This window comes from Sciurus carolinensis, chromosome 9, assembly GCF_902686445.1.
Source record: "Sciurus carolinensis chromosome 9, mSciCar1.2, whole genome shotgun sequence".
Lineage (NCBI taxonomy): Eukaryota > Metazoa > Chordata > Mammalia > Rodentia > Sciuridae > Sciurus > Sciurus carolinensis.
In genome coordinates this window covers 72,864,188-72,884,187 of record NC_062221.1, presented here as the reverse complement: position 1 = coordinate 72,884,187, position 20,000 = coordinate 72,864,188, and the positions used below count along the sequence as shown (strand labels likewise).

At 37.9% G+C, this 20,000-nt stretch overlaps 1 protein-coding gene across 1 annotated transcript in view; it reads right to left on the bottom strand.

The window, feature by feature from the left end:
- The window catches only part of Gpr156 (G protein-coupled receptor 156), an 86,113-nt gene that overhangs the window by 40,307 nt on the left and 25,806 nt on the right, over nt 1-20,000 (bottom strand). Inside the window, 2 exon segments of the mRNA XM_047564478.1 lie at nt 18,214-18,350; nt 18,531-18,990. Coding sequence (XP_047420434.1) covers nt 18,214-18,350; nt 18,531-18,626 — 233 coding nt within the window. The 5' untranslated portion in view covers nt 18,627-18,990.

Sequence of the window (20,000 nt, the reverse complement as noted above, 5' to 3'; positions counted from 1 at the left end):
GTCAACATCAGGGGATTTATCTTCCTTCTTGTATGAAGGTGCTTGGTATCACCATCAGAGATAGAAAAATGGTCAGAATTGAGACTCTAATGGTGGCCAAAGAATATAGTCCAGAAAAATTTAAATTCAGGAGTCTGGGGAGACCCATAAGCCAGACACTGAGAACATGAAAGTAGGAACAAGCAGTGGTAGGATATGCAAGGATGTCTAAACCAAGAGACACTGTGAGGAAGAGAAACAGAAAGAGTTGACAGGAGAGAAAACTATGAATGAGTCTATCAATCCAGGCCAGGGAGGACAGAAAATTCGCAGACTCTCAGTGAGGGGTGGTGCCAGAAAGACCCAAGCTGGCAAGTATCAATTCAAAGGTCTAGGATTCTGGGGAGGCATTGGGGAACTAGAAAGGAGTGAACAGACTTGGAACAGGCATTGGCTGCTCCCTTTAGCCTCTGCCCTGGGGTATGTTGACCTAATTGTGTAGAGATCAGGCCCAGGAAGCTTTTGGATTTCAGGGCTGACTCCTAACATCCAAAGCACTGTAGCTGCTTTGAGTGTCATTCAGACCAGCGTCACTATCACCATGAACTGGATTTGGTGACACCATCAGATATCTGTGGAGAGGGGATGCTTGGGGTGCAGAAAGATGTAGCTATGGTCTGAAGGTTATAATGGGCCTGCTATAAAATGAATTTAGCTGAGTAAACCCAGACTACTGATTTTCTTGTGCCCAGAGCCAAGGTATGCCCAGGTTTGGGGGAGGAATTAAGCAGTAATTGGGAGTTAAAAAGGTCAGTTGCATAAAGAAGGATATGGAGAAGACAATCAGTTTTTGCACTCCTAGGCTGGATGGCCATGACACTAATCCAATGTGAAAATTCTCAGGATTGGAAATAATCATTTAGATGTTACAGAAACAATACTACCAGTGTGTTTACCATTTCTCTTTCCTCTCTTCCTTCTGTTGTTTTTTAAAATGTTCAAAGTAGATAGGTTCAGATTTGTAACAAAAAAAAACCATGTTTTTAGAAAACTATACTTACAGATAAGCTTTTCTAATTTGCCAATTCTTTTGTGCTGAGCCATGTTTTCCAACAAACAAAACACACTAATAAATCTATCAGGGGCAGAAAGGCAGTGGGGGACAGCTGCAGCTGCATCATCCAGGAGTGACAATGATTAATTCCTACATCTGCTCAGTGGAACAGAAACAAAGGTCACCATGCATAGATTAGCATCGTGATCACCACCCGCCTCCCAGCACATGCAAGTGCACACATACATGCAGAGAGAGAGAGAGAGAGAGAGAGAGAGAGAGAGAGAGAGAGAGAGAGAGAATTTTTCATCATTGACAATGGCAAAATTCAAAATGCCTGAAAAATGTTCACGATCTGGTCAAAAGGAAGAACAGAAAACAAAAAAAAAGAAAAAAAACAAAAGCAAGTTCCTTAGCAGGATGGTGAGGGAAAAAGGCATAGAAAAGGGTCGGGCACTGATTAATGTCAGACTACTGTCCAATCGAGCGAAATTTGGATGCTCGGCTATGTTTATGAAAACAAAGGGAACAGGAAATTAAGGAATAAATCCTGATGCAGCAATTTGATCAAAGGAAGAGAGGATATTGTGGTGAATACATGCAAATATTTGCTGTATTAATCTTCTCAGGCTGCCATAACAAAATACCACAGGCTGTGTGGCTTAAACAACAGAAATTTATTTTCACACAGTTTGGGAGCTAGAAGTCCAAGATCAAGGTATCCTCAGGGTTGGCTTCTGGGGAGGCCCCTCTTCCTGGCCTGTAGGCAGCTGTCTTCTTGCTGGGTCCTCAAAGGACTCTTCTCTCTGCCTGTGCAGGGAGGGAGCTCGGGTTTTCTTCCTCTTCTTCTAAGGTACTAGGCCTGTTAGATTAGGGGCCCACCTAATGACCTTATTTCATCTAAAACACCCTATCTCCAAAGGCAGTCACACTGGGGGCTAGGGCTTCAACATAGGAATCTTGGGGGATACTGTCTGTCTGTAACATTTACAAGAACAGAAAGGAGGTGTTTGCAGTGCACTCTTTGTCCTTATGTTCAATAATCCCCTGAAGTCATGCCCACCTCCTATTTGTGATCCCTGCAATTTTTGGATAGTTTGCTTTTAAAAAGATAATCTTAAGCTAGGAAAAATATTTTGTTGGTTATTTTAGTTATACACTACAACAGAATTCATCTTGATGTAATTTTAAAAGCATGGAATAAAATTTGTTTTAATTTAGTCCCCCGTAGGTCCCCGTCCCTTCTCCTCCCTCCCACTGTTTGCTTCCCTCTACTTGACTGATTTTTTCTGCTGTTACAGTTTTTTTAAATTAGTGTCTTATGGATGTACACAATGGTGAGATTCACTGTGGTATATTCTTATATGTACATAGGACAGTTAGGTGAGCTTCATTCCACGGTCTTTCCCTGTCCCATCCCTCTGCCTTCCCTCCATTCCCCTTTGTCTACTCCACTGATTTTTCTTCTATTCTTTTATAAATAAATAAATAATTTATCCCCCCTTACTTTGCATTAGCTTCCACATATCAGAGACATTCTAAGGAAAGTTTATTTTTATTTTTATTTATTTTTATTTTAAATACACAAATTGCAAATACCTCAATGAATTATTAAAAAGAAAACATCTATGTGACTATAACCCAAGTCAAAAGAGAACATTACAAATATCTCAATATTCTACCTCATAATTTTACCTTACCCTTTTCCCTAAAGGCAAAATACTATATTGACTATAAAATACTTGATGGAATATAATTTAATTGTGCCTGAACTTTTTAAATAAAGGGGAAAGAGCACATGCTCCTTTGTGGTTGAATCTTTTAGTAGATATTGTGAGATTCATTCATGTTGCTGGTGTTAGTGTAGCTTGTTCACTTTCACTGCTATATAGTATTCCATCACAGGTTTATACCACAACTTATTTATTCCTTATACTACCGATGAACATTTGGGTAATTATAAAAACACTACTGTGAATATCTTATACATTTCTTGGTATAAATATGCACACATTTCTGTTGGGTATAATTTACAAGTAAGTTCAGAAGGTAAATGGATCCCTCATTTTAGATTTGCTAAACTATTTTTCCAAATGTTTGTACAAGTTTATATTCTCACCACAAAACAAGAGTTTATTAGCTTCACCTCTCTAACATTATCTTTAAAAATCTAATTCATCAGTATGTGTCTCATTATAGTTTTATTTTAATTTGCAATTTTACAGTCACACACAACCATTAATCTACTTTCTGTCTCTATAAATGTCTATTCTAGGTATTTCATGTATATGGAATTAAACAATAATGTGGTCTTTCATGACAAACTTTTTTTCACAAAACATGTTTTCAAGTTTCATCCATGTTGTGGCATGATGTAATAAGTCATTTTATGGTTGAATGCTATTTCATTGAGTTGTTTGCCTCATTTCATTTAGTTATGCAGCAGTTGATGGACATTTGTTTTTTTTCCACTTTGGGGCTATTATGAATAATGCTGTAAACATTAATTCATGAGTTTTCATGTGGACATGTTTTCATCTTCTTGGGTTCATACCTCAGAGCTGAATTGCTGGGTTACTGGTAACCCTGAGTTTAACCTTTTTCAGAAATGCCAAAGTCTCCACAGCAGCAGCACCATTTTCCATCCCCACCAGCAGTCTATGAGTATCCTAATTTCTCCAAACCCTCACAAAAATGTGTTTTTTTTATTCTAGGCATCCTCGTGGGTATAAAGTGGTATCTCATTGTGGTTTTGAGCTGCATTTCCCTAGTGGGTGATGATATGCTATTGCATATCTTATTTGGAGATAACCTATTCAGATTCTTTGCCTGTTGAAAAATTGGTTTGCCTTTTTATCATGGAATTATTAATGTTATTGATATATCTAGATATAAGTCCCTTAAATAATTTTAAAACTTTTTTGTTGGTTCTTTTCAAAAAAGTGAGAAGATTCTATTTGTTTTTTATTTTTGGCAGAGCTGGAGATCAAAGCCAGGGCCTTGTACGTGCTAGGCAAGTGCTATCACTAAGCTACACCCCCAGCCTTCCTTTTACTTTCTTGATGGTGTTCTCTGAGGCACAGAAGTTTTTAATTTTGATGATGCTGAATGCATCTACTTTTCTTTTGCTGCTTATCCTTTTGGTGTCTTTTAATTGTTTTAAAAAATACAAACTCTTTAATTATTATCAATGGTTCCACTAACGGGTCCTAGAAAATTCACTTCTGGGGCCGGGATTGTAGCGCAGTGGTAGAGTGCTTGCCTAGCACGTGTGAGGCCCTGAGTCCACCGATCCTCAGCACCACATAAAGATAAATACATAAAAAATAAAGGTATTGTGTTCATCTACAACTAAAATAATTTAAAAAATTCACTTCTGTATTTATAGTGAAACTACTTGTCATACCATTCAATATCCATAATATGCAGTTGTAAGTAAGAAGTTTTTTCAGAAAACAGTATTTTTTAAAAGTTTGTCTTTACTAAAAAAAATGTATGTATCCTTTTGGATGTTTCCTTTTTATCTTGTCAGGAAACTCAAAAATAACTTTTAAAATTTTTGTTGAAGAAAACTATGCATACAGAAAAAATACATAAATATACTATTCACTGCCTTTTATAAACAAACACCTGTGCAAACAGCATGTAGGTCATGAAATAAACATAACCTACACTCAAGTAGCCTTTATCTTGTATTATTTTGGTCACTATTCTTCCCTTTTCCCTTCCTTCCTGACTTTAGGGTAAGTACTGTCCTGTCTCCTGACTTCTTAAATTAGCTTTGCCTATTTTTGTGCTTTGTGAAAATGGAATCATATTGGATATAATCTTTGCATCTGACTTTTGCTCAACATTATTTTTGGGAGTCATACACAACGTGCCATGTAGTTATAGACAGTTTATTCATTTATTCTCATCATTGAGCACTACCCAATCATTGAGTGTACCGTGAGCTATTTAGACATTAAGTTGGTGAGGGCATTTGAGTATCTTCCAGTTGGATTTTGCTGTGGTTTGAATATGGTTTGTCCCCACCAAAACTCACGTCAACATGTGATCCCCAAAGTAAAAGTGTTGAGAGGAGGTGGGGATCTTAAAAGGTGTTTTGGGTCATGCAAGTAACTACCACAGGAAAGAATTAATGTCCACCTCATGGTAATGAGTTCAGTCTTGTGGGACAAGCTTAGTTACCATAAGTGAGTTGTTATAAAGCAAGTCTGGTCTCTTTTGTATACATCCACTTCCACTTCTATTTCTCTGCCATGTTGTGATGCAGCCAGGGGGCCTTACCAGATACTGGCACCATGCTACTTGGTCTTTCCAGTTACTGGAATTGTGGGCCAAATAAGCCTCTTTTCTTTATACCTTACCTGGCATCAGGTATTATTATATAAACACAAAAGGGACTAAGATAGGATTATTACAAATACTGTTGCTAAGAATATTTCAGTATGCATATTTGGTGAATATATGTAAGCAATTTTGCTGGAATTTCTGGGACTTAGAGTATTAACATGTTTAAGTTTAGTAGATACAGTTTTCCAAAGTGATTATATCAATATATATAGTTAAGCACCATATACAATGTTTTGGTTCACTATAGACTGCATATGTAATGATGGCCCCAAATAGCCCAGATCTGTAGTACAGCATATCATCTAGGCTTATGTAAGCAAACTCTATGATGTTCACACAATGATGAAATCACCTCACAATATATTTCTTAGAATAGCAATCCTGTCAATAAGTGATGTATGATTGCACTTCCATATCAATGCATAAGAATTTCCCATTGCTTCTCGACACTTGGTTTTGTCTGTTTTTTAAATTGTAGACAATCAATCTCAGTGTAGCTTTAGTTTGCACTTCTCTTATGACTGATGAAATCCAGCCCTTTATTGGCTATCTGGATGCATTCTTTTGTGAAGCGCTTTTGTCCATTTTTTAAAAAAACGTGGTTCTCTGAGTTCTTCTTATTGATTTATAGTTCTGTTTATTCTGGATAAGAATCCTTTAATGATACATTCTTTGTGAATACATTTCCAATCTACGGTTTTCCTTTTTCCTGTCTTAGGGGTGTCTTTAACAAACAAGTACTCAATTTTAATGTAGAGCGATTTAACAATCTTTTCTGTCATGAAAAATACTCTTTGTGTTATATTGGTCATGTCTTTCTGTCCCAAGTTTGTGACGATATTCTCTTACATTGTTTTCCTGAAGCTTTGCTGTTTTTTTCCTTTCTATAGTCTTCCTGGAAGTGATTTCGTTGAGTCCGGGTTCAAGGTGCATTTTCCCTCAGGTGGATGGCCAGCTGACTCTGCACCATCTATTGAAAAGTGTGTTTTATACTCAACTTTTTATAGATGCCTCCTATTCTGTTCTCGTGCCCTTAACTTCTCTCTTTAACACAACGGCATACTTAACATGTCTTCATTGCTAGTTTTACAATAAATCTCGATATCCAGAAAAGGAAATTCTTTCACTTTGTCCTTTTTTTCCAGACTATTTTTGGCCCTTTGAATTTCCACATAAATTTAAGAAGCAGCTTGTTGATTTTCACCCCCCCAAAAAAGAAAAGAAAAGAAAAGAAAAAAAAATGTGTTTCTGTTGTGATTGCATTAAGAATATATATTAATCTAGGAAGAAAATTTGTCTTTACAATGTTGAGTCTTCTAACTGATCTGGATGTTAAAGTACCCCACACAAGCCTTTGTACTATTTTGGGTTCTCTGTTCTTAGGTCTGTTAGATGTTCATGGTCCCTCCCTTATTTCTCCTACACAGACAAAAAATAACAGCTCTTGTGGTGATTGGTGGCCTGTTTTCAGATGGTTATATTTTGAAATTCACAGGAATATTCTGTCATCTAGTTTTCTTACAAATGGATTTTGTTTTGCTGCTCACAGAGTCTTCTGTTTTCTCTCTACCTTCTCTGCCTATTTTCATGTGGAGTCAGGAAATTCTAGATGCCCCTGTCACTGTCACCTTCCCCAAATTCTTTGTCACTTATTAGTTCTAATAACTTGCATGAACACTCATTTGAATACCCTACACATAGAATATTTCTGCAAATAATAAGGGTTTTTTTTTCCTTTCCAAACTTCAATCAGTAATACCTGAAAATCCTTTTATTCTTCTGGCTCTAGTTTTTACTCTGTAGCTCGTGTTCTCTCCAAGTGTATAAAAAAGTGCTATAGACAGTAATTACTTCCAGGACCAGATTGCTCTTGGCTTAGGTAAATAAGGACGCCACCTATTGGGGTAGCTCATACTGTGTGCCACCTTATGGCATCCCTATGGCAAATACAGCCCAGAAAGAGGTCCATGTGCACTCTGCTCTGCTAGGGAACCTTAGCCTTGGAAGGGGTGGAGCTGGTGCTCACCCATTAGACATGAGCAGCAGGGAACCAGGATGACTCCTCCAAACATTTCCAGGGTTTCTTAGGTTCCACCTATAGCCATTCAAGTTCTTGAATTAAGGTACTTCAAGGAGATGAATTTATTTTAGGTAGTCTACATAACATTTTAGATATTAAAGTTCAATTCACAAAACAGCACCTAGACTTCCTATTACATGGAAATCAAGTTATGTCATTCCTTAGCTCCAAACCCTACAATGGCTTCCCATAACACTCAAGGTAAAAGCCAGAGTCATTACATTGACCTATGAGAGCCCCAAGATCTGGCCACCATTATTTCTCTGATGTCATCTTCTACCCTCTGCGTCACTTAATCTGCACTAGCCACACTGGCTTTCTTGCACTTCTTTGAATACTAGGTATGTTCCTACTTCAGGGTCTTCACATTTTCTGTTCCCTCTGTCTGGAATGGTCCTTATCTAATGACTTTTTTATTATACTTTTCAGGTCTATTCTTAAATGTAACCTTCTCAGTGAGACCTTTCCTGGTCAAACATCTAACTACTACCCTGATATTCCTCATTCACATTCCCTGTTTTCTTTTCTGTCCTGATCACTAACATCCCCTGTATTTTATTTATTGACTGCTCACTCTCTAGGAAAGCAATGTTTATGAGGGAAGTGATTTTTTTTCCTATTTTGTTCTTTGACACAACTCCAGCACCTAGAACAGTATCTGATACACTGTTGGTCAATTCAATAAAAATTTGTTGAAACAACAGGAACATTTGGAAGAATCAGGTTATGAGAAGGCCATCTAAAAGTACAGAATCTGTGGTCAATACTGCATCAAGTGCAAACATGTTTCAGTGGTGTGACAAGATTAAAAGATAGTTGAAATAAGGGGCCACAACTAGGAGGTGTGGGAATCTGAGATTCTAGATGTCATACTCCTAGGCTCCTGGAAGTAACAACCACCAGGAGAAAGAGAACAATGGAAATTAACTGTTTAACTATGGCATGAGTTCATGTAGAATTGATACTATGTTAAACAAGTTAAAGAATAAAAACATCTGTCTTCTAAGGTCTTACCTTTATCATCATACTCTATTATATTCTAGGTCAGTTAATTTGTTCATTCGGGAAATAGAGTGAAATCCAGGCACAACAGAGACACAAAGATGAATAAATTCAAGGAGCTAATTATCTGGTGAGGGAGATTCATACAGATTACTCCTAATTCAGTAAGTGCCATTGGCTGTGATGGGTAATGATCATTTTGTCTATGACTTTAGGAACAAAACGGAGGAGGTGACCATTTCATCCAGAGCTGATATTCTTCTAGGCCTGTCTGCAGGATGAACAAACAGCATCAGAGCCCTGAGCTGAAACCACTCGTACATATTAGCCCTGACTTGCAGCATTACATCTTTTCATCCCACTTCTGCTTTGCACCTCTCTCCCTGCACCATTCTTGCATACCCATGGCTTCTGACCTCATGATAAACCACCTGTTCTTAGCTCCCTGCCTAATTCTCTGGATTTGCTAAGTACAATTTTTTCCTTCTATGACCATTTTGGAGAAAGCTTTGCAGAATCTGCTTCTGGTTTACTCTACCTCATCTAGGCCTTGACCCTGCAACACCATCCCCAAATTGAGCTATTGGTTGGTATTTATTCTAGCATTGTCTGGCTCCTCTTTTTCATTCTTGGTCAATAAACATCAAACCGGGGATTATAGAGAAGATCCCAGAAATCCTCATAGGGCACAATAGCATGCAAATTTTCTTTTAGTCAAAAAAGATCAGTACTGCTTTCCTTTCTTACCCTTCTTCCCTGTCAACACTTCTTTCAGCTCCAATCACTAAGACCACAAAGACAACAGACCTGAAACAAGCAACATGAAAAGAGCACAGCTCCTATCCCTGCAGCAAGGCATTCTTTTTTGAAAAACTATTTTTTTAAAAAATCCAAATGAACCTTTGATTTGTTCATGTTTTTCTACCCAGGGGAAGCATTTAAAGTTCCCAGAAACCTCTATATAACATTTTACACAGTATCCTAAGCAAATAAGTATAGAGCTCAGTAAATATTTACTATGGAAATTGATAGATAAATCTCACTCAAATGATAATATAGGGCTTTCAGGAATGAAAAGAATAAAGATGAATCTAACTCTTTTGAAAAGCGAGGAGATCTTGAGGACTTTGACAATAAAGGGCAATTATGCAAAACCTAGGAAGCCAGAGAGATTTGAAAAGGGTACAATAACAACGTGCTTGAGAACCATGACTCATGCAGCATGCTGAATTCTCTGAAGACAAACACAGCAGGGTACATGAAAGTGTGAAACTCATCTCTGCCTGATGCAGTCAAAGGCCTGTGAGAGGATCCTGAGGAAGAAGCTGTAGTAGACTGAGGAGGCTGCTGGGATGGACACATTTCAGCCTTTCACCAGCGTCTGGTTCTCTGGCTATCAGTTCCAGCCAGGGTGCAGGCAGAGGTGGCAGATGCCTATATGCAGAGCTCGCAGTGTTAGAGGCAAACCTATCATGAGCATACTCTAGCTGATATGCCAAGAGGCCAGGTCTTTATCCAGGCTACTTTTTCAGGATTATGCTTGCAGTACACCAACTCGAGGGATCAGGGAACATCTCCCACAGACAAAAAAAACAGGCTTGTTATAACTCATTACAAAGTAGTGAATCCTTCAAGCTCAGGGCTCCTCTCCTTGAATGGTAGCCCACTGGGTGTGCCAGCATCCATCATAGACCCTGCATTGTCCTGCTGACACTTGGGGATTTGGGAACCAGCACAAACCCAACATGAAGCTCTGAAAACTGCTTCTGTCATGAGAAATGAAGCACTTTGTCTTTGACCCAGACATCTTAAGTCTTTTGCTCACATCCATGAGACAGTTACAGGTTAGTTTGCAAGTAGCTAAAGTTTATATCCTTTAACTCAACTCTTGTTAATCAAACTTCTTAATTTCCCAGACAGTAATATCTCAGATTCAAGGATTATGGAAATTCTATCTCTAATTCTGAGATGTAACTATATGTCAACAACTACCATCAACAATCATTATCCCAAGTGACAGTGAAATAAGGTTTCAGAAAAAAGGAACTTAGTAAACAAGTTTAGCTTAATGCAGGAATTACACTGCCCTTATTTTGTGCATTTCAGAGGAGGCACCAGGAGAGTTTCCCATTGTGCTTGAAATATGTGCACAATTAAGATGACAGTTAAGCCAGGCATAGTGGTGAAATCCTGTAATCCCAGTGATGCAGAAGGATCACAAGTTCAAGGGCAGCCTCAGCAACTCAGAAAGGCCCTAGAAAATTTAGCAAGACCCTGTCTCACATTAAAAATAAAAATAAAAAGATCTGGGGATGTAGCTCAGTGGTAAAGCCCCTGTGTTCAACCCCAGTATTGCCCCTAAAAAAAAAAAAAAAAAAAAAAGGATGACAGTTTAAGTCATTATGGTCCTAATTCACCTGCATTTTAGGATACCTGGCACAGTCCTTTAGAAAAGAACACCTGATACAGTATACATTTTTCCCCATGAAAACTTTCCCAGAGGGGCTGAGGTTGTGGCTCAGTGGTAGAGCACTTGCCTAGCATGTGTGAGGCACTGGGTTCAATTCTTAGCACCACATATAAATAAATGAATAAGATAAAGGTCCATCAACATCTAAAAAAAAATTAAAAAAAAAAAACTTTCCCAGAAAAATCAGAACATTTGTAACACATTTTAGTAGCTTTATTGAGGTATATCTACTATACAACAAATTGTACATATTTAAAATGCATGATCTAATAAGTTTTAAGAAAGGTAAGTACTTGTGAAAAGTCATAATCAAGGTCATGAACATATTTATATTTATGACCTTGAAAAGTTTACACATGACTCTTCGAAAGCTCTCCTTCCTGTACCCACCTCACCCACCTGCAGGTAATTACTGATCTGTTTTCCTCTTACTACGCATTAGTTAACAATAGATTAGTTTAATTTTCTAGAACTTTGTAGTTGGAATTACACAGTGTATAATCCTTTTTTTGTTGTTTTTAATTTTCCTTGCTTCTTTCACTCAGAATTGTTTGAGGGGTTGGAGTTGTGGCTCAGTGATAGAGCACTTGCCTGGCATGTGTAAGGCCCCTTTGATACTCAGCACCACATATAAATAAATAAATTAAATAAAAGATCCATTGACAACTAAAAAAATTTTTTTAAAGAATTATTTTGAAATTCATCCATGTTATTACAATTATTAATAATTCATTCTTTTATTGATGAGAAGCATTCTCTTATATGAATATACAGCAATTTGCTTACCCATTAAGCTGTTGATAAATATTTATGCTATTTCCAGTTTTTAGCTATTACGAATGTGAACTATAAACATTGGGTACAAGTCTTTGTACAGACATACCTTCATTTCTTTATGGTCGATGTTGATCTTAAAAGAAACTCCCAGACTGCTTTCCAAAGTGGTTGTACCATCTTACACTCAGGCATGTAGGCGAACACTATTATGGATAATAAGTATTTTCTCAGACACATGGTTTTCAAATACTTCATTCCAGGCTGTGGCTTTCTTTTCATTCTCTTAAGATTCTCTTTGGAACAAGATGACTTTGATTTTTATTGTCTAATTTAATGCTTCTTTTAAAAGAGGGGAACAGGACTGTGATTAGGTTGAGTCTATACATCAATTAGGAGAGAACTGACAATTTAACCATATGAAGGCTTCCAACCCATGAATACATTATCTCCATTTACTTCGGTTTCCTTTAATTCTCTCATCCATGTTCTAAAGTTGTTAGATTTACCTAAATATTTCATATTTAGATGCTATTATAAATGGCATTGCTTTTAATTTCACTTTTCAATTGTTCCTAGTATGTAAAATTACAGTTGAGTTTTGTCCATTAATCTTATATCCCACAACTTAGCTAGGGTCATTGTTAGTTGTAACAGTTGTTTTTTTGTTGTTGTTGTTGTTTGGTTGGTTGGTTGGTTTGGTTTGGTTCTAAGTAGATTCCATTGGGTATGTGTGTGTGTGTGTGTGTGTGTGTGTGTGTGCACGCGCGTGTGCGTGAACCCAGGGGTTCTCAACCAGGGAGTCCCATCTCCAGTCCTTTTAATTATTTTGTGACAGGGTCTCTCTAAGTTACCTAGGCCCTTGCTAAGTTGCGAGGCTAGCTTTGAACTTTTGATCCTCCTGCCTTGGCCTCCTGAGCTACTGGGGTTACAGGCAAGGGCCACTGCAACTGGCTCTACTGGATTTTTTATGTACTTAACGGAAAAGTAGTCAGTCTTTTACTATTAAAAATGATGTTAGCTGATCGATAACGTGAAGAGAGAGCCTACAGAATGGGGAAAAATCTTTACCACAAGCACCTCAGATAGAACACTAATCTCCAAGATACATAAAGAACTCAAAAACAACACCAAAAAAAAAAAAAAAAAACAACCCAATCAATAAATGGGCTAAGGAACTGAACAGGCACTTCACAGAAGGAGAAATTCAATCGATCAATAAACATATGAAAGAATGTTCATCATCTCTTGTAATTAGAGAAATGCAAATCAAAACTGCTCTAAGATTTCATCTCACTCCAGTCAGAATGGCAATTATCAAAAATACAAGCAATAATAAGTGTTGGCGAGGATGTGGGGGAAAAGGTACACTCATACATTGTTGGTGGGACTGCAGATTGGTACAACCACTTTGGAAAGCAGTATGGAGGTTCCTTAGAAAACATGGAATGGAACCACCATTTGACCCAGCTATTCCACTCTTTGGTTTATACCCAAAGGACTTAAAATCAGCATACTACAGTGACACAGCCACATCAATGTTTATAGCAGCTCAATTCACAATAGCTAAACTATGGAACCAACCTAGATGCCCTTCAACAGATGAATGGATAAAGAAACTGTGGTACATATACACAATGGAATATTACTCGGTCTTAAAGAAGAATGAAATTATGGCATTTGCAGGTAAATGGATGGAACTGGAGAAGATCATGCAAAGTGAAATAAGTCAATCCCAAAAAACCAAAGGTCAAATGTCTTCTCTGATAAGCAGATGCTGATCCATAGTAGGAGGTGAGTAAGAAAGAATGAAGAAACTTTGGATTATGCAGAGGGGAGTTGGGGGAGGGGAGGGGCAGTGGGGATGATAAGGGCAGTGGGGATAAGAAGGATGGTAGAATGAGATAGACATTATTACCCTATATACATGTATGAAAAAAATTTTTTTTAATTTTGAAAAATGATATTAGTTGTAGACTTTTGCATAGATGCACTTTATCAGGTTGAGGAAACTCCATTCCTAGTTTGTTGAGATATTATCAGAATTGATGGATCAATTGATATGATCAGAATTGAGATATTATCAGAAAATCTGTCAAATGCTTTTTCTGCATGTATTGAGACACCTACATAGTTTTCTTTTTTCCAGTGGTAAACATGGTAAAATTATATTGATCAAACTTTGGATTTATGGAATAAAACTTCATTTGGGGGGCTGGGGCTGTAGTTCAGTGGTAGAGCACTTACCTTGCACATGTGAGGCACTGGGTTCAATCCTAAGCACAACATAATAAATAAATAAATAAATAGATAAATAAATAAATAAATAGATTGTGTCCATCTACAACTAAAACAGGTATTTTAAAAAAACTTCATTTGGTCATAATGCATTATCTTTCTAATATTTGGTTGTATTTAGTTTGTTAGAATTTCGAATCTTTGTTATGAGATATATTACCTGTAGGCTTTTTCCCCCTCCTCCTTCTCTTTTAATGTCATTGTTAGATTTTAATATTGGCATACTGCTATCGTCATGGATGAGGTAGGATGTTCTTCCTTATTTTCCATTTTTTAGAGGACAGGGAATTGAACTGTTATTATTTATATAGGCTCATGTTAGCTGAGTGCCTCTAACTCACTCTCACACAGAATGCAGTCAAAATATCAGCCACGGCTGCAGTCCTCTTAAGGCTTGACCGGGGAGAATCTGCTCCACACTTATTCACATTGCTGTTAGCAGGCTTCAGAAGCTCTGTTTCCAGGTTAACTGATATGGCTATTGGCAAGCCCAGGGACTCACAGGCTAAGGCTGGAAACATCAGTTCCTGTCATGTGGGCCTCTTCACAAGCAGAGTATCACATGGCTGTGAGCAAGTGGAAGAGTGAGAGAGATCCACGGTGGAAGGCACAATCTTTTGTAACCTACTACCAGAAGTGACATTTCATTAATAAACAAATCAGCAAATCCAGTGTAAGATCTCCACTCAAGGAGATTGTTGTTCATAAAACTACCTTATTGTCCTTCTAATATCTGTAGAATCTATAGTGATGTCACCTCTCCCATTCCTTATTTGGGATAATTATATCTCCCCTCTCTCTCTTTCTCTGTTTCTTTCCCTGATTAGTTTGGTTATAGGTTGGTCGGTGTTATTGGTCTTCACAAAGATTCAATTTTTGGTTTAGCTGTTGTTTTTTTTTCCTATTGTTTTCCATTTTATCAATTTCTGCTAATCTTTATCATTTCCTTTTTTCTATTTAGTTTAGGACTCATTTGCTCTGGTTTTTTTTTTTTTTTTTTCTTTTTCTATGTTGGAAGGTATGGTCATTGATTTAAGGCCTTTCTTCTTTCTAAACTTCAGAGTTTAGTCCTCTAAATAGTACCACTTTTAAAGGCATCCAACAAATTTTGATATGTTGCCTTTTCATTTTCATTCAGTCCCAAACACTTTCTAATTTTCTTTTTTCTTTTTTCTCTGACCATGAGTTTTTTCAAAAGTGTTCTAGTTAGCTTCTGATATTTAAAAATTTTCCAGAGATCTTTCTGTTATTGCTTTCTAATTTAATTCCATTGTATTCAGAGAACATACTTTGTATGTCTTGAATCTTTTAAAATTTAGTGAAACATTTTCTATGGCCAGAATATGCTCTATCTTGATAAATGTTCCATGTGTACTTGAAAAGAAATTTGAGGTCTGCTGTTGGTGGGTGAAGGGTTGTATAAATGCCAATTAGGTCAAGTTGGTTGGTTGGATTGTTCAAATTTCCTATATTTTTACTGATTTCTGTTGTAGATTATATTTTAAAATTTTTACCAAAAATACAGTATCTGCAACTGAACTTAAACATTATTGTATTATTTTATTTTGTCAAAAGGGTTTTCTTCCTCTAGCATGTGCATGCATATGCAAGTACACACACACACACACAAACACCACACACACTTAGAGACCACAGAACTGAAATGACATGGAGTATCGAACTGTGATGCTGCACCTTTGAACAAATTTTGTAGTTCAATAAAGCACTTTTGAAAATTAGTTATTTTATATTTCCTGTCTGACCTTGTAAGTTACTTAATTGAAAAATGTATTTTTATTCACAGTGTCTCCAAGTCATGCTTCTACTGCAAAGAACAGGCAGCAAAATTTTTAATAAAATGAAAGAAATACAGATATTTTCATGTTAATGCTATTTGTAGGTGTTTTATGTTTTAACAGAATATACAAATGCTTGATAAGCCTTGCATTCTGCAAAATTGCGTATAAAAATAATGGGTTAGAAGAAAATTATGATGGGGCCCTAATGCTTGAAACACATTTAACTTCATAATAAGTACTAATAAAATAATAAATATTCCAATTAAAATATTAGTGCTCAGTAAATATCCACTACCATTTACAACCAGGATGACATCTGATTTCTATAGCCTCCAATCTCAAGGATAGGTCCTAGAGTATTTACTGCCAATAGATAACATTGTCAGTAAAATTAAAAATATGCTCTGATCTGTGCTTTCTTCAATAGTCAGTTGAAGTTTTAAATATAAGATAAATGTCTCTTCTGTTTATTCATCTATACATAGAACTTCATGTGAAGGAAAGACTCAATTTCTGAAGTCATTAAGCAAGCTATTACTTGCACAACGGGAAGGCACTGACATAGTATTCTCAGTGTAGGCCTTCCTCGTTAACTTGCCACTGAGTGCTTTAAACTACTGGCTTGCTGGAGGAAAAAATGGTATGTGAAATGTTGATATCTTTTTCTTATTTGTCAATCAGGTTTAAATTTGCATTATAGAAATGTGTGGCAGGGCTGGGGTTGTAGTTCAGTGGTAGAGCACTTCCCTCACATGCATGAGGCACTGGGTTTGATCCTTAGCACCACATAAATAAATAAAAAATAAAATAAAGGTATTGTGTCCATCTACAACTAACAACAAAAAATTGAAAAAAAAAAAAAAGAAATATGTTGTAGTTGAGACTGTTACTCTATTGTTCTAACCTTGAAATGAATGATTTTCCCAGTCACTTTCATGGTGGCAATCAATGTTAGGATATAAATATCCTTATTCTCAAGATTACTGAACACTGTTTATTTAGTTCCCATAATGTTCCAGAATCTGTTCTAATTGCTGGAGGCACAGAGGTGAGCATAACAGATAAGGTCCCTGAATTCACAGGCTTTACATTCTGGGGAGGGATACTGACAAAAGAGACGATTCAATCAGCAGAGCAGTATCAGATCATTACATAAAATAAAACATGGTGATTGTATATGGAATGAGATGGGCTGGGTGGTCATTGGGTAGAGAGGCTCCTTCAGATAAGATGGTCAGAGAAGTTTTCTCTGAAGAGGTGACACTGGAGCCAAGACCTATAAGATGAGGAGGAATGGATCAGAGGAAGATCTGGAGAAAACTGTCAGAGGAAACAATAAGGGGACAGAAAGCACAAAGACCTTGAGTGGGAGTAAGCTTAGTGTGTTTGAGAAATAGAATGAAAAGTGGCTGAGGCAGCTTCGGGGTATATTCCAAGTTGAGTGTCACATGTCACATGCTGAGGTTGACCCAGCCAATCAAATCAATGTTGCTTAACAATTCCCTGTCTGTGGTGCCTAAAATGGCAAGTGGCACCCCAAAATTCTTGCTAGACAAATACAAGGGACTGATCCTTATCTAAGTGCCAAATCTATCATAGACAATGGAGCATAACCCACTTGATCATTACCAGGTGTGAGGCTGGATGAGCTTGGCCTCTGGGGCAGTGGTTGAATTCTGACTGTGAGCTCTAAACAGAAGTCAGTTGGAGGACAGGGAGAGGGAGCTGAAGGAGAGGGAGCTGAAGCAGGCGTCTCCAGAAGCAGACTGGAACAGTGGGGCTGGATGAGGGTACAGTGTTGAGGTGGGAGAGATGGGATGGGGCCCCAAGGGAAGGATTAAAGAGCAGTAAAGGCAAGAGTCTGTGTGTTCCTTCAGAAAAGTTATCAATTGCTTCTTTTGCCAGGCTTCTTTTGCCGTGGGAACCACGGATGCTTACCCTGATGCACCAGTGATGTCCCAGTCCACCAGGATTGTTTGCAGAAGAGCCAAGCAGTAAAACTTCACTGTTTCTGTGAAAACCTTAACCCAGACTGATTCCACTGTGAAGTCCACACACTTTTATGTTGTTTTGGACATTTTCTCTACAGGGTCTCTGTTTTTCATACAAATACCTCATCTTCTTAGAAGGACTGTCCCTCCTACATGGAGAGAGGTTCTTCATTTTCTTCCTTGGATACTCAGTGTAGTAATTGGTACAATATTGGGCTAGAGCTCTCTCTGCTCTGTAGGGAATTGTACTACTAGGTATTTCAGAGGGAACTTTTCATGTGACTCGCTGCCACAGTGGGAGACAAACTTTGCTGATACTGGCTGGCTGCTTGCAGTGCCAAAATGATGTTAGGACTCTAGGTTTCAGTTAAGGCCATAGGCGATAAGGAACTGGGGGCAGGGCTGCTTACCTGTTCTTCCTGCAGCGAATTGTGAAGCCAAGGAAGAAGAGTATCAGAAGTAGTCCACAGCTGAGAAAAGTCCAAATAACACCCAAGAGGGCAGGAGATAATGAAGGGACAGTCTTACTGCTGTGCTGGGAAGAGGTCTAAAGACAGAGGAAAGAGAAGTTGTTAGGAATGAAGGATCTTCTACAGATCAGCACCAATGCTGGGAAATATATGTGTTGCTTGGGCATTTCTCCTCATCTCCTTCCTCCCCCACCTCACTACCAACAACAACAACGTGTGTATCTGAGCTCCCTGATGCCCCTTGACTGCTCACTTACAATTGTTGTCCTGCAGAGATCATGAAGGGGCCTCTGATCCAGTTCCTGGCCAGGAAAACTGTCACAAAATTCAGAGCAGTTTATTTCAGGCTCCATGTCACCACATACCCTCTTGGTGTGCACTTATTTACAGTCTTGGTCATCCACTGGTAAGGAGGCAGACCTTTGACTAAAACACAAAAGCAACTCCAATCTTTTCTTCAGAGGCCCCATTTTGGAGCTGGCTCCTGGCTTGAAATCCGGAATCAATAACCAATTCGGGAGGAAGCAAAGGTTTATTTCCTTTGGCTCCTTTATCAGACATACTCCAACATCAGACATCCTTCAACTGGTCCCTTGCTGCTAGAGGGTACCACGTGTGCCAAGAGTGGTCATCTTGGTAACCTTTAGGTCACAGAAAGTGACGATTCTGGCTCACCACCAGAGGGCAGTCACTGTTCCAAATACTGTCACACTGGGCCTTGAAGAAAGGAAAGCAATTGGGTTAACAAGTGCAAACACAAATTTAAAGATATTTTTAATAGTTTTTATCATATGCAATTATATTTTAATGTATAGTTATGTACTTATATATTACAAAGTTTTGAGATATAAAAATACTTTAGTATATTTTAAAACCATTATAATAAACAATACTTTAAAAACAAAGATAAAGCACATCTTGTAATTTCTAGGTAAAGAGCTCTGCCGTCTCTCTTCAGATTCCTTTTATGGCCCATTACTGTGAAGACTTTACAACAGACATGTAAGATACATCATCCATCCTTCCCTCCTAGGAAAACTTCTGTTCTTCTAAGATTTTTCCATGCAGCTTCTGGTTTAATCTCAGTCTGATCCTGGGTGGTGCTGGGCTCAGTGACCCATGCTGTCTCCATACATGATCAGTCACTCTACCTCTTGTTCTCTCAGAGTGTGGAAGAACAATCTATGCCCAGTGAGGGAGGATGGCTTTTAAAAGAGTTCTTGATGGCTTGTTTTTTTTTGTTTTTTTGTTCTCTGGTACCAGGGATTGAATCTAGTGGTTAAGCACCACTAAGCTACATCCCTAGCCCTTAGCCCTTTTTATTTTTTATTTTAAGACAGGGTTTCACTTAGGGCCTTGCTAAATCCCTTGAGGCTGGCCTTGAACCTGCAATCCTCCTGCCTTAGTCTCCCGAGTCAATGGGATTTTAAGTGTGCGTCGCCACTCCCAGTTTGTGTGCTTGTTTTTAAAAAGATATACTGACAGAGTTTAGATAGGCTCCTCAGGTAATAGTAGGAAGAAGAACTGAGATGTAGAAATTCCTTCTAAATGAGCAGTCAAGAATGATATTATTTCTCTCAGAAGATGCTTTCAATATGAATGGTGTCATCTCAAAAGGAGCTCAACGTTCAAGAGCAAAGGCAGAAAGGCAAAAAGGCTCAAATTAAGACAAGCAGAAAAGCAACTGAAAAGAAATCTTTCAGTAGAAAAACAATCTTTTCTACTAA